Source organism: Heterostelium album (assembly GCF_000004825.1).
Source record: "Heterostelium album PN500 unplaced genomic scaffold PPL_scaffold12, whole genome shotgun sequence".
In the NCBI taxonomy this organism is placed as follows: Eukaryota; Evosea; class Eumycetozoa; order Acytosteliales; family Acytosteliaceae; genus Heterostelium; species Heterostelium album.
Genome location: NW_008805074.1, coordinates 445,698 through 459,155, shown reverse-complemented (window position 1 = coordinate 459,155; position 13,458 = coordinate 445,698). Strand labels below are relative to the sequence as shown.

At 33.3% G+C, this 13,458-nt stretch overlaps 5 protein-coding genes across 5 annotated transcripts; 4 read left to right on the top strand and 1 right to left on the bottom strand.

Annotated features, from left to right (window-relative positions):
- Window positions 1-379: 379 nt before the first annotated feature.
- On the top strand, window positions 380-2,432 carry rasS (Ras GTPase; the record flags this gene model as incomplete). The annotated part of the gene is made up of 3 exons (XM_020580929.1): window positions 380-395; window positions 1,690-1,893; window positions 2,200-2,432. The coding sequence occupies 3 exons, from the start codon at window positions 380-382 to the stop codon at window positions 2,430-2,432; spliced, it is 453 nt and encodes a 150-aa protein (XP_020428514.1).
- A 791-nt stretch (window positions 2,433-3,223) lies between these two features.
- On the bottom strand, window positions 3,224-5,791 carry eIF3s9 (RNA-binding region RNP-1 domain-containing protein; the record flags this gene model as incomplete). The annotated part of the gene is made up of 3 exons (XM_020580928.1): window positions 3,224-4,988; window positions 5,128-5,383; window positions 5,785-5,791. The coding sequence occupies 3 exons, from the start codon at window positions 5,789-5,791 to the stop codon at window positions 3,224-3,226; spliced, it is 2,028 nt and encodes a 675-aa protein (XP_020428513.1).
- A 221-nt stretch (window positions 5,792-6,012) lies between these two features.
- PPL_10145 (carboxylesterase/lipase family protein) lies at window positions 6,013-9,171 on the top strand (the record flags this gene model as incomplete). Its single annotated transcript, XM_020580927.1, has 7 exons — window positions 6,013-6,052; window positions 6,458-6,488; window positions 6,732-6,918; window positions 6,988-7,871; window positions 7,951-8,243; window positions 8,329-8,586; window positions 9,092-9,171. 7 exons carry the CDS (start codon window positions 6,013-6,015, stop codon window positions 9,169-9,171), a joined length of 1,773 nt encoding a protein of 590 aa, XP_020428512.1.
- A 382-nt stretch (window positions 9,172-9,553) lies between these two features.
- PPL_10144 (uncharacterized protein) lies at window positions 9,554-12,959 on the top strand (the record flags this gene model as incomplete). Its single annotated transcript, XM_020580926.1, has 2 exons — window positions 9,554-10,541; window positions 10,615-12,959. The coding sequence occupies 2 exons, from the start codon at window positions 9,554-9,556 to the stop codon at window positions 12,957-12,959; spliced, it is 3,333 nt and encodes a 1,110-aa protein (XP_020428511.1).
- A 212-nt stretch (window positions 12,960-13,171) lies between these two features.
- PPL_10143 (uncharacterized protein) lies at window positions 13,172-13,458 on the top strand (the record flags this gene model as incomplete). Its single annotated transcript, XM_020580925.1, has 2 exons — window positions 13,172-13,188; window positions 13,212-13,458. 2 exons carry the CDS (start codon window positions 13,172-13,174, stop codon window positions 13,456-13,458), a joined length of 264 nt encoding a protein of 87 aa, XP_020428510.1.

Sequence of the window (13,458 nt, the reverse complement as noted above, 5' to 3'; positions counted from 1 at the left end):
AAAATTAAATGAAATCATTCATTTTTTTCACACCCACCCAAAACCACTGAATTCAAATAATTTTTTTTTTCAATTAAAACCAAAAAAATTACTCTTATTATTTTAATACTATTTACCATTTAAAAAAAAAAATGAAAAAACACAAAAAAAAAAAATGTAAAATAATTATTAATAATTAATTGACCCTTGCCTGATTGTAAGCCAATAAAATAAAAGATATGAAAATCAAGTTGCACACACTCCAGTGTTGTTGCTATTAGTTTGAATTCAATCAATCTTCCAATTGTTGTAAAACGAAGCAATATAATTATTAAGTTTATCGTAAAACTTAACTTTCTATCTTTCACTTTTATATGTAACCCAACAATAACACAAAAACATGGTTTATATTTTTAGTTTGTTTTTTTTTTCTTTTTCTGAAAAAACGACAGATAAGATTGTTATAATATTAAGATAAACACTATGAAATGTCAAAAGTGATAGATAGATATATATTTTTTAATTAATTAAATGTAATAGTAAAAACAATTTGAAGGCATTCCAATAATGTTCAATAGGTACTTTTCCTACTTTTTGTTGAAGTTGATTAATGAGGTACTACAATTAATTAGGAATTATAAAAAACAACTTGGTTCGATCGTGAATGAAATTCACCAGATGATATGATATCTAGATAAGGTTTGAGTTTTAAAAAAAAAAACAAAAAAAAAAACAAAAAAAAACTAAAAACCAAGTCATATTTGTTTGATGGCTTAGAAGAATAATAATTTTTTTTTTGTTTCATAAATAAGATCGATTGAATCTTTTTCTTATCTCCATTATATTACAACATCTCTCTTCTCAAGGTTGGAAGATATTATTAATTTTTTTAAAAAAATATATAATTTGGTTTTACATTTTTCTGAAATAATTGGTACCACTCTGATGCAGTTTTAATTTTAAATTTTTTTATTAATTTTTTTGGTGTTTTTCTGTTTTAAACAAGAGTAGTTTTTTTATTGAATTTTTTTTTAAAAAAAGATCATATTGGACCATTTTTGAAGCAATCCCTGATAATCAATCAAATTATCATTGATTCAATAATAATAGCAACAACTTAACTTAACTTACATTAAAAAAAAACTTTTTTTTTTTTTCATATAGATTATTTTTTGTTTAATATTTAGATAGAAATAAATATATAATAAAGATATATAATTATATAATATTTATTAGATATCTTAGTTATTTAACTGTTAAGTTGACATTTAATTATAGATCGTGGCAGTCTATTTATAAAAAAAGTTTAAACTGCTTCTGCTGTTGGTGTGTTGTTATTTCGACTTGACCAATTTATTCAGTGTGTGCTTTTCTTGTTTTTATATTTTTTTTTTTCTAATTTTTATTTGCTTTGTTTTTTTTTTTCAAACCAAACTAATAAATAAATCACTTCTTTGTCTATCTTTAAACTTATCTTCATCACAAACACAATCAATCAAATCAAATCTATATATAAATATTTATAAATCTTAATTTTTTTTTTTAAAAAAATAATTCATTTTTGTATTTTAATTTTATTTATTTATTCACATCAAACTTTAGTTTTCAACTCAGTTCAGCTCAGTTCAACTCATCTTAATATATACTTTTATTTATTTATATAATATAAACACACACAGACATACAAAAGAATGTTTAATTTTAAATTAGTACTTGTTGGTCCAGGTGGTGTTGGTAAATCATGTCTGACCATTCAATTCATTGCACAGCGATTTGTAGATGAATACGATCCAACACTTGAAGATTCTTATAGAAAGCAAACGACAGTCGACAACGAAGAGTGTCTTTTAGATATTTACGACACTGCTGGACAAGAAGACTTTAGTGCTGTCAGAGATCAATATATGAGAACAGGTAAGTCAGTCAATTAGTTATACAATTCCACTCAACTCAGCTCAATGATCTTAAAAAAAACAAAACAAAACAAATTAAGCAACAATTGCACATCACACAACCAACATACACACTCATACCACACTCAACACATTAGCACAGTTATTAATTTTTGATCAATTTTTTTTATAAAATATAAAAATATAGGTGAAGGATTTTTATGTGTATATTCAATTACCTATTTACAGAGTTTTAAGGAAATACCTAGATTACACACTCACCTGTTGAAAGTAAAGGATTTGGATAATGTACCGTTTGTTTTGGTAGGAAATAAGTGCGATCTTCAAGACTTTAGAGAGGTTTCGACTGCAGATGGCGAGGAACTGGCAAGAAAGTTGAATTGCAAATTTTTGGAAACCAGCGCGAAAGAGAGAATCAATGTCTCTGAGGCTTTTCACGAACTGGTAAAAGAAGTAAAGAAAGCAAGATCAAACAGTCAGAATCAAACTGATCACAGTGAAACTCATCACAAAAAGAAGAGATCTTGTGTATTGCTATAATTCTTAAATGGGAATCAAATCAATCAATCAATCAATCATTCAACAACATCCTTTTTTTTCAACAAAAAAAACATACAAACAAACAATATAAACAAAAACAAATAACATATAAACAAACTAATAATAATAATAACAACTACAGCAACAACAACAACAATTATAGTAATCAATCTAATAGCATAATAATGATTATTCATACATTCTTCAATCAGTTAATATAACCTTACACATTACACCTTTTGGTTACAAACCAATCAACATACAAATTCAATACCATTATTTATTCATTTTTCCCCTTCTAAAAATTGTTTGTTTGTTTTTTTTTCTTTTCTTACTTTCATTAGTGTCCATTTTTAATCATTCCACAACACTACAGTAATCAAACACAATAACAATAATATTTATCTAAAAATCCAATGATTATTGTTTCCAACCATTCAAATCCAAATCAATCAATTATAGACACTCCAAATTTATCTTAATAATAATTAAAAAAAATATCATAAAAAAATAATACCTTTTTTCTTTCTTGATATAAGGAGGATTGAAGTATGATAATGTTTAAAAGAGTCTGTCGACAGATTTTGTATAATAAAAAGAATATAATATTTAAATACAATACAATACATCTTTTTCTTGAAATATCTTTGTGATTATTATTATTATTATTGGATTATTAATTGTTGATATGAAATGAATAAAAGTTTGATTTATAAAGATTGAAATTTAAATTTATGTACAGTTTTTTTTATTTCTATAATAAACAATTATTATTATTTATTATATTGTTCTTATTTCTTTGAGACAGTCATATCAACAATCTCTTCAACCTTTTCGAAATCTTGGTATTCGTCTCTTGGATCGACATCTTCGGAAATGTGCATCTTGGCTCTGATTGGGGCGGTCTCTTGGTATTCTCTTTCTCCTTTTTGCAAGAGAGCAACGAATTCTTGCATCAATTGATCCAAACGAGCGTTCTCCTCCTCCATCTTGGCCTTGATATCGCGGTCGTCGAGCTCCTTGAATTGCTGTGAGTACTCCTTCAACTTGGAACGAATGGTCTTGAGTTGTTTGCTTGAGAGAATCATTGGTGGACGTGGACGCCAAATGAATTGCTTGAAACGATCCTTGAGCAACGAGTAGACTGGCTCACCGGCGAATGTCCAGATACGGAAACCGGTATCGGTTTGAACCTTGAAGAATGAAACGGTGGTGGTGACGAAACGACCCGATGGATTCCAGTCGACCGATGTACAATTGATGTGTTCGTTGGTGGACATTGTTTCGAGGTCGGCAGTGTTGTAGAATTCCAATTCACCAGTGTCACCGACTTGTGCGAGAACAACGTAGGTTCCACGTGGCGACCAGAAAACAGAGTTCAACTTTCTACGCTCGAGCTTGCTGAGCAGTGCTACCTTGTTCTTTTGGACTTCAAAGAAGGAGACGGTCATGTCTTGACGGTGTTCTCCGTGGATGATACAGAGCTTCTTTCCACGTGGCTCCCAGGCGAATGCCTTGGTGATCGATGGAACCTCAAAGTTCTCGATTGGGAAGTTGGGTTCGTGCATACGGAACAACTCGAAAGAGGTGGTGACTGGTTGATTCTTCTTGGACTTTGGAACGACCTTGTCGATTCTGACGCAGAGGTAGTCACCTTGGTTCTGCCAATGCATACGAGCGTCGGTGGCGTGCCAGATGCTCTTCTCGGCGACGATCTTCATCGATGGCACCTCGAGGATACAGACACGACCTGGCATGGTGTCAGTGCATGGCACAAAGTAGCAGAGATATGGGTCGGATGGTGACCACGAGTACGACTTTAATCTGGCGATCGGGAAGGTCTTCTCGTTCAACATGTTACAGGTGGAGGCGACAAAGATGTTGATACCCTTGTCTTCGAATTGACGTGAGAAGTACTTGTCTTTGGCACTCCAGTTGTAGGCTGGCCAACTGAATTGATCCTTTGGTGGCGATGGGAACGAACGCAGACGCTTACCGGAACGGACGTCCCAGACGATAATGGAATTGCTGTCCTTTGGATTGTCAGAGACTGGCGATGAGAAAGTAATCAAATATTTATCCTCTGGTGAGAAGTCGACGAGTTGCACGTTTTGGTGCTTGAAGAAACCGGCTTGTTGCCAGTTCTCACCACCGTACAGCTTTACACCCTCCTTGTGGATGGTGACCATGTAGGCACCGGAATTCGACCATTGTACATAGCTTTGAGTCCATTTCGATTGGAGACTCTCTGTGATTGGCTTACCGAGATTCATCTCATTCCAGCAGATCTCAGTGTTGTCACCGTAGCTCAGCGCGAACTGATCGAATCCCTTCAACGAACGCTCAGAGTAGAGCCATTCGTAGTAGTTTGTATTGGTCTGTGCAAAGTCCTCTGCTTTTGGTGGGACGTAGGTCTCACTCAAATTCGAGTATTTCGAGTGTTCCTCGAATGCTGTTGCCTTCAATTTGTGAACCTGATCCAATTGATATACACCATTATTTGTATTGATTGCTTCGACAGCTGAATCTTTCTCTGAATATTCAACAAAACAATATCTATATACAACAAGTAATTAACAATAATAATGAAAATAATTAGTTAGTTAATTTGTATATATTATTATTATTTATCTATATTTATAAATATTATTTCTAATAAAAATAATAATAATATTGTTAATTAATTGATTGTTACCCTTTAGTTGTTTTCTTTGCGTCTAATGGCATTGTGAAACTAACGATTGTACCGAAACGACCGTAGATTTTCTTGAGAACACTCTCTAATTTCTCATGTTTAGCTTCGTTGGCGATGGGAATACCGTCGACAATGATGAACTTGGCGAGTGAAGTGTCGAGTTGTACGGGTGGCTCGAAATCTTCGAGACAAGTGACCAACTCCTCTTCTTCTGTATAATCGTAGTTTGGCATGATTTGATTGCTATCTAATCTATCTATAATCTGTGATAAGGATACTTCTCGATGACAATTATTGATAAACTATATAGATAACGGATACAACTAACAAATTCTATCTTATTTGCAATTCTCACCATATTCTCACACAGCCATCCACAATTTTCATTTTTCATTTTTTTTTGCGAACTTCATCCCCTCATTCTTTCTTTTTTACTCTTTTCTTTTTCTCAATACTGTTTGATAACTTGAATCATAATTAGTATCAATTAGATTGTTAATAATTATTGAATTATCGATATTATTTGTTTTGTTTTGAGTAATTTAATAAAATTAATTGACAATCAAATCATGTTGTATAGTAAATAAAATGTGGTTTTGTTCAATTTACAACATTTCTTTATTAATAAGGTATGAAAGTAGTACTAAGTGAACATACTAATCATTTCTTTTCAAAAAGGTATTATATTAATGAAGTGAAGGAGTGGTAGAAAATTGATTGATTCATTCATATGAATGACAATTGTAATAAGTCAGTGTAACAGATTTACCACCCACATTATTCGCACATTTAACGTAAAACAAAACAAATAAAGTAAATGAAAAAGTATAAAAACACAGCAGTTAGATACAATTCAGTGTTGTGTTGTTTATGTATTTAAAAGAAATGAGTTATAACATTAAAAGAAATCAATTTTATGTTGAATGTGAGTGTAATAACAATGTTAACAAATATATATATATATATATATATATATATTAAATTAATCACAATGTTCATTTATTGTGTGATTGTGATTGATGTTAATATTGGAATATCAATATACATATTAATATAAGAATGGGACGAAACAACAAAAATACTCGTTCTGTGATTTACATAATTACACAATAAAAAATCACAATATATCTCATTTCATTCGAAATCGGTTCAATTCAAATTGTAGAATGGTTTAAACTTAAGATTTGTATTTAATAACAATAGCATTTAATTTCCAAATATGAATGTTGGTGTTTTATTTAATTCCAACTTAAACCAACCAATCAGATTTCACTTTAAAGTTTGTGTTATACACGTTTAAGGTGACAATATTTACAATATTTACAATCAGTTAGGTTTTGTTATTGCATATATGCATACATGTATGCATGATTGCATATGATTGATGTTCAGCAATATGCTATGTCACCCATACCTAAGTTACCCACCCCCACAGATATACAAATTTATATTTACATATATTAAGTTTAATGACAATCTAAATCAGGAGTATGGAAATGGTTTTATATAAATAGTAAGCTTTTTCCAATTCTTTTATTCATCAAAACACTATTAATAAAAAACTATATTCTAAAATACAAAACCAAACTTTTATATATAAAAAGAATGAAAGTATATCTATACCTTTTAACAGTTTTGTCACTGTTAATAAGTTTATCTTTTGCAACGGAACAAGGTGCTCCAACCAAAACCAAGCCACATCCCGTACATGGTAATGATCCATCATTGGTTACCTATGCTGATGGTACTGTTCGTGGTCTTGTTTTCGATAAACATCGTACATTCTATGGAGTATGTTTATAAGTTTATTCTTTTATCTTTAATGAATTCTCAATGTATTAATTAACAAAAACTATATAGTTACCATATGCTAAACCACCAGTTGGTGATTTGAGATGGCAAAATCCATTACCACCAAATGTTTGGGAAGATATCAGAAATGCAACATACGAAAGAGATGGTTGTCCACAGGAATGTAATCTTGCCAGTTTCGCTTGTCCAGTGCAAGGAACCAATGAAGATTGTTTGTTCCTCAATGTTTTCACACCGATTTCCAATACTACCTCGTTGAAACCAGTGTATGTGTTTATTCCAGGTGGTGCTTTCACCGATGGTTCAGCTGATGTTCCTCTGTACGATGGAAAACACTTTGCAGAGGCTGGAATCGTTTTGGTGACAATCAACTATCGTCTTGGAATTCTTGGATTCCTTGGTAACGAAGATATCAATCTCTCTGGAAACTATGGATTCCTCGATCAAATCGCTGCACTTCACTGGGTGAGAAATCATATTTCTGCGTTCGGAGGTGATCCCGACCAGGTTTCTCTCGGTGGTCAATCGGCAGGTGCAATGTCGGTAGTTGGACATCTCATCTCTCCACTCTCGAACGATCTATTCCAATCTGTAATCGTTGAGTCCTCCCCTACCAGTTTGGGATTCAAGACCATTCAAGAAGCAAAAGATAACTATGCCATCTTCTCAAGGAAAGTTAAATGCACAACATTCCAATGTCTTAAAGATCTCTCAGCAGCCGAGATTACCAAAATCCAAAATGAAATGAGACAAACTCTGAATTTAACAAATCCAATTGGAACTATCACCCAATGGACACCTGTAATCGACGGACCAGTAATTCCATCACAGCCACTCGATGCATTCGAACAAGGTAATTTCAACCATGTTCCAGTGATTCTTGGTGAAAATGTTGATGAAGGGGATGTTTTTGTATATCCATTTTTTAAATTGTAAGATTTTAATTTTATTGAAAAATCTTTTATTTCTTATGATTTTAACAACAAAAACTACAACAATTATAATATGTAGGAAATTGGCTAAAATAATTTATAACCAGATTGTAAATACAATTTTCAGAAAGTATTCATCTGAAATCAAGAATCAAGTGTTGGATCTCTATCCAGGAGTATCATTGCCAGGAGACAACAGACCAATTTTGGCTAGACTTTTGAATGATCTTTTGTTTAAATGTCCAAATCGTTATATGGCACGTGCTCTTTCCAAAAATGGTGATATGACTTATCTATATAGATACACACATGTCAACTCATTCAATGGATCGTTACCGTTTTGTCATACTTCTGCTTGTCATGGTGATGAATGTAAGTAATTTAAAAATAGTAGTTCAAATTCTCTTAAGAGAAGAATAACAAGATCGATCTTGATTCTAACCAATCTTTTCTATAGTACCATATGTTTTCAATAGTTATGATTTGATTGGATTCAATGTTAGCGTTGAAGAGAGAGAAATGGCTGCGAATATCTCCAACTATTGGTACAATTTCATTGAGAATGGTGATCCAAATTTAGGAGCCGAAACACCTGTTGGATGGCCAAGATATATTCAAAACGACAAGGCCTTGAATGCTATCAAGTTAAGAGTCAAAATACGTATGACCAATCTTGACAATATCTCTGAAGGTTGTGACCTTTTCGATGAGTTAGGTTATAACTTATAAAACAATTCATTTTTCAAAAAATAAATACATAAAAATAAATGTTACTTTCATTATCATATGCTTATTAAGATGTATGTTATTAATCGATTATTTCCCAACGAACAATTATCAATCTCATTATTCATTGTGGTGAGCTGATCGATGGTTTTTATTGGGAAAATTGAAAAGAAGATCGATTATTCATTGTTAATTTAAAAAATAAATAATTATTATAATAAAATAAGCAGTTCCGATTAAAAACAAAACCCAAAAATGAGGCTTTTGTGCAAACAAAAAAACGAACAAATTCTGACTAAGAATGTTTATCATTTAAATCAAATAAAAATTTTTCATTTTTTTAATTTAATTTTATTCATTACATAACATAACAGTATTCATCATTCATCATTACATAACATAACAGTATTTCTTAAAAATAATTACATCTTTTTTTAGTTTTAGATAAACGATAAAAATATATTTAGCTATTTATTTATTATTTTGTTTTTAAGATAAAGCAACAGAAAATCTTCACTTTTACTATTTTGGCAAAAAAATCGATTTTCATTTCAACGTTCCTTGTTTCGAGTAAAACAACCACACTGATTTTTCTTATCTAGATTTTGCCATCTAGATTAAACTGATTTTATTTTATTTTTTTTAATTTATCATCTTTTGGTTAAATCACTGGTCTTGTTAAATGCATATCAGTACTTTTAATTAATAAAAAATATACTTAAAATATAAACACACAACACATACATAAGAAAAAAAAACAAAAACACACAAGATCAATCAATCAAATTACTTGCTATAATTAAAAAAAAAAAAAAAAACAATCAAACAAACAACACAAAATTTTCATAATAATAAGTTCAAATTAGTAACATTTAATTTCTTTAATTCTTTTTTATACCCTTTTTTTGTTTATTTGTTTTTTTACTTAATTTTTTTTTTTTTACCAATAAAAAAATATGTCTGTTAATTCAATATGGAGTTGTGGATCAGGTGTTGGTAGTGGATTGAGTAAGAACTCTGTGGTTCCAGGTGAATCCGATGTATATAAACAGGCATTGGCAAACTTTGGAGAGAAGCCAATCGTGCAATCGGTAGCATGCGCCACTGAGACAACTTACATGGTGATCGGCGGTGTTGTTAGTGCGTGTGGCGTTGGCATGGTTGGTAGTCAGACTCGCTCCACATACAACACTCCGACTCCGATTGCACCACTGGACAAATCGAAAGCTAAATCGGTGGTATGCAACACTCACCAGAGTAAGAATTTCATTTTCGTGTTGATGGAGGACGGTTCTCTCTTTACCATCGGTAATTCCAATGATTTCCGTACGGGACTCGGAAGTGAAATCGATATAATGACACCGAGATTCGTCGATGGATTCGATTCACCGGTGCACCAAGTTGTGGTGGGAGTCTGCCATTCCGTTGCGATCACAGTGTCAGGTGGAATCTACTTTTGGGGACGTCCTTTCGGCTACCGTGGTGAGCTCTTTACCACACCGACACGTTTTCCAAAGTATGAAAAGATTCTCAATTCTCAAACGAAACTTAAACAGATAGTTGCCGGAGATTCATTCACATTGTTTCTCACCGATGACGGTCAACTCTATGGAGTGGGTGACCAGGAGGTAGCACACTGTTTGGATTCCACACGTGATTTGGAGACTGATCAACCTGTACTTCTTGAATTCAAAGACAATGGTCAAGTATCACAGGTGACTTGTGGTGATTCACACGTAGTCATTCTCACCGACGATGGAAGAGTATTATCATGGGGACTCAACAAGAATGGTGCACTCGGTATCAACATGGTTACCTACGATCACGCTCAATTGAAACCAATGTTTATAGATGCACTGCCAAAATCTATCTATATTCACAGTTCCTACTATTCTAATTTTGTAATCACAGAATCAGGTGATGTTTTTTCATGGGGATACAATGGTAATTATTTGTTATTAAACAACCTTCCGCATAAAGTTGATATTAATGATATTTTATTATTATTTATTTATAGTAAAAGGTAGTTTGGGTACAAATCATACAAGAAATTTAATTACTCCAGAAAAAGTTGTTGGATTGCCAACTGCAGTGGAAGCAGATATTAGAATCAGTGCATTTGCAACATGTGAAAGTTACACATTGTTTTTAATGACAAGCAATCTAAATGGTCAGATTCCAGAGATTGTTGGAAAAGTTGATTTGAAAGAATATCAAGGAAAACAGCTTCCAAGATATCCAGATATTCCAGAGTGGATGGCCAATCCAGATATCACAGATCCAAAAGTCTTGAGTACAGGTTCAATTTTCGGTACTGGAAATGAAGTGGATCACTCAATGGTTATCTTTAGAAACACAAAGAACTTGGACGACAAGGGAAAACCAATTAGTGTTGCAGTTGGAAGTAAATGTTCATATGCCGTCTACGAAGATGGTGCAATGTACGCCTGGGGAAATGGATATGCTCTGGGTCAAGGAACAGAAACAATATGCAAAGAACCATCGAGACTATGGGATTTGGACATGGTCAAGGTTGTTCAGTGTGTCGCTTGTATCGATGACGTAGCTTTTGCAATAACAGATCGTGGTTCTGTCTACGGTTGGGGAAAAGCAATCAATTATATTCAAGGAACCGGACAGGAAGCTGATTCGGTACATCCAAGAATGTTGGAGGGATTCCAGACTGGAATAAAGAAGCTGGCAGTCAGTGGAACACATTGCTTGGCATTGGACAAGAACGGTGCAATCTATGCTTGGGGTATGGGAAAGGCACTTGGCAATAGAAATAGATCTTCCACTGAGAAAGGTCCAAAGAAAATACAAGATCAAACATTTTTGGCGATCGATATTGCAGCCGGTAGAAATTTCTCGATGATGCTGACAGATTCCGGTCATATTCTCTCGTGGGGAGAAGGTCTGCAAGGTCAACTTGGACATGGAAGTAACAAATTTGCAAGTCTTCCAACTTTGATTCGTGACATTCCAGATAAATTCGTATCGATTGCAGCTGGTCCAGACTATGCAGCAGGTGTCACTTTGGAGGGAGATGTCTATATGTGGGGATCGAAGGAGAGTGAGTTATTGGACTTTATCAACCCATCGAATACTGCTGATTTCTATGATAGACCACAGAAAGTTCCAAGATTCGGAACGATATCGACATTGGAGTGCACTTCTTTCAATTGTTTCGCAATAAGTGATAAAGGATCTCTGTTTGCCTGGGGTAATCCACATATTGGAATTGGAACAGGTATGAAGATAAAGTCACCATCACGTATTGAAAGTGTTCAAGGTGCTATTGTTCAGCAGGTAGCAGCCTCCGACTGGCAATGTCTATGTTTGGTCAGTCCAACCAGTACACCAGTAAAGAAAGCACCGGGAATGGAGATTGTATTGAAAGAAGCAGCCACTATTATTTCACCACCATCCACTCCACTTTCGATGTTATCAAGCGAACTTGTTGGAACTAAAATAGCTGGTGCTGAGGAAGGTGATTCCGTTGAAGATATCACTCAACATGAAGATTACATCAAAACTTTGACTGATGAAGTGAAATTCTGGAAACAAATCGATCAAGATATGGATATTTCAGTTTGGTGTGGAAAAATAGCAGAGGTCAAAGAGTTTTTGAATCGTCCAGACTCTTATCACTATCCACCAAATATCACGCAATCGATTACTCACTCTCAGAAGGTTATTCCAGCCGGTGAACGTGTTATCAAGGGTTGGATTATGTATAGCATCAACTTCAAAGACTATGAGAGTGATCGTATTGTCCTCATTACAACAGAAGCAATTCATCGTTTGAAATATGACTGGAAAACCCTCAGTGTCATCCACGACAAGGTCTTCCCACTCAAGGATATCTACAAGGTAAAGGTAGGTAGATTCACCAATTGGAATAGAACGGTTTCGAGTTCACTACGATCCAAAGTCTATGAGAAACAAGTTGGTATTCAAATTTGGTTCCAAAATCCATCCACTTGGAAACCACCTTCATTCATCCAGCCATTCAAAAAGAATACCAAAGTACCGTATATCACTTTGAGACCGGCAGTCAACATTGAAGGTAGCTCAGCAGATGACCAAGAGTTGATTTGTGCAGAGTTTGGAAGTGCTCTTCAATGTGCTATTCATGCCAAACGTAATGGAAACAAACCTATTACTTTGCTACACAAATTCTCAAGAGATAGTCCATCAAAGAATAACGAACTACCACCATTCCCAGTTCGTAAAGTAGAGGCTCTCCAAAGATTTTCAGGCAATGGTTTGCTGTCTTTTGCTCACAACAAATTTATTGCCAAAACACATACCGGCTTCGTTGACCCCTCAACCACCACAACAACAAACAATGCAAAATAATATCCATATTTATAACTAGCTACTGTATATATTGAAAATAACCAAATTTAAATAATAATAAAAAAAAATCTATCAAACATTTACAAATTAATTAATATGGGTAGTCATACCTTTAAACTATGAAAAAAATAAAGTATAAATAGTTTGAATTTAAAGAATTTTATATAATTCAAATCAAATTGATTATTTGAACAAATATTATTCCAAATAATATGACTATTATCAGTAAGTATATTATTTTCTCACAAATAGTTTCTTTATTTTAAAAAATTTTATATTAACAATATTTGCAGAAAACATTACTACCTTAGTTAATCCAGGATTGGTCCAAGACACCTCTTCTTTGATTTCTAGCGGTGAGTCTGACTTTGGTATTGAAGGAGCAGGAATGTTCTCCGCTGACGCGTCACCAACTGGAGCCAATCGTTTCCCAAGTGATTTGGATTGCTTCTATAGCCGTGAATGGAGAAGCTGGGTATGCAGAAAGAGAAGACATTAA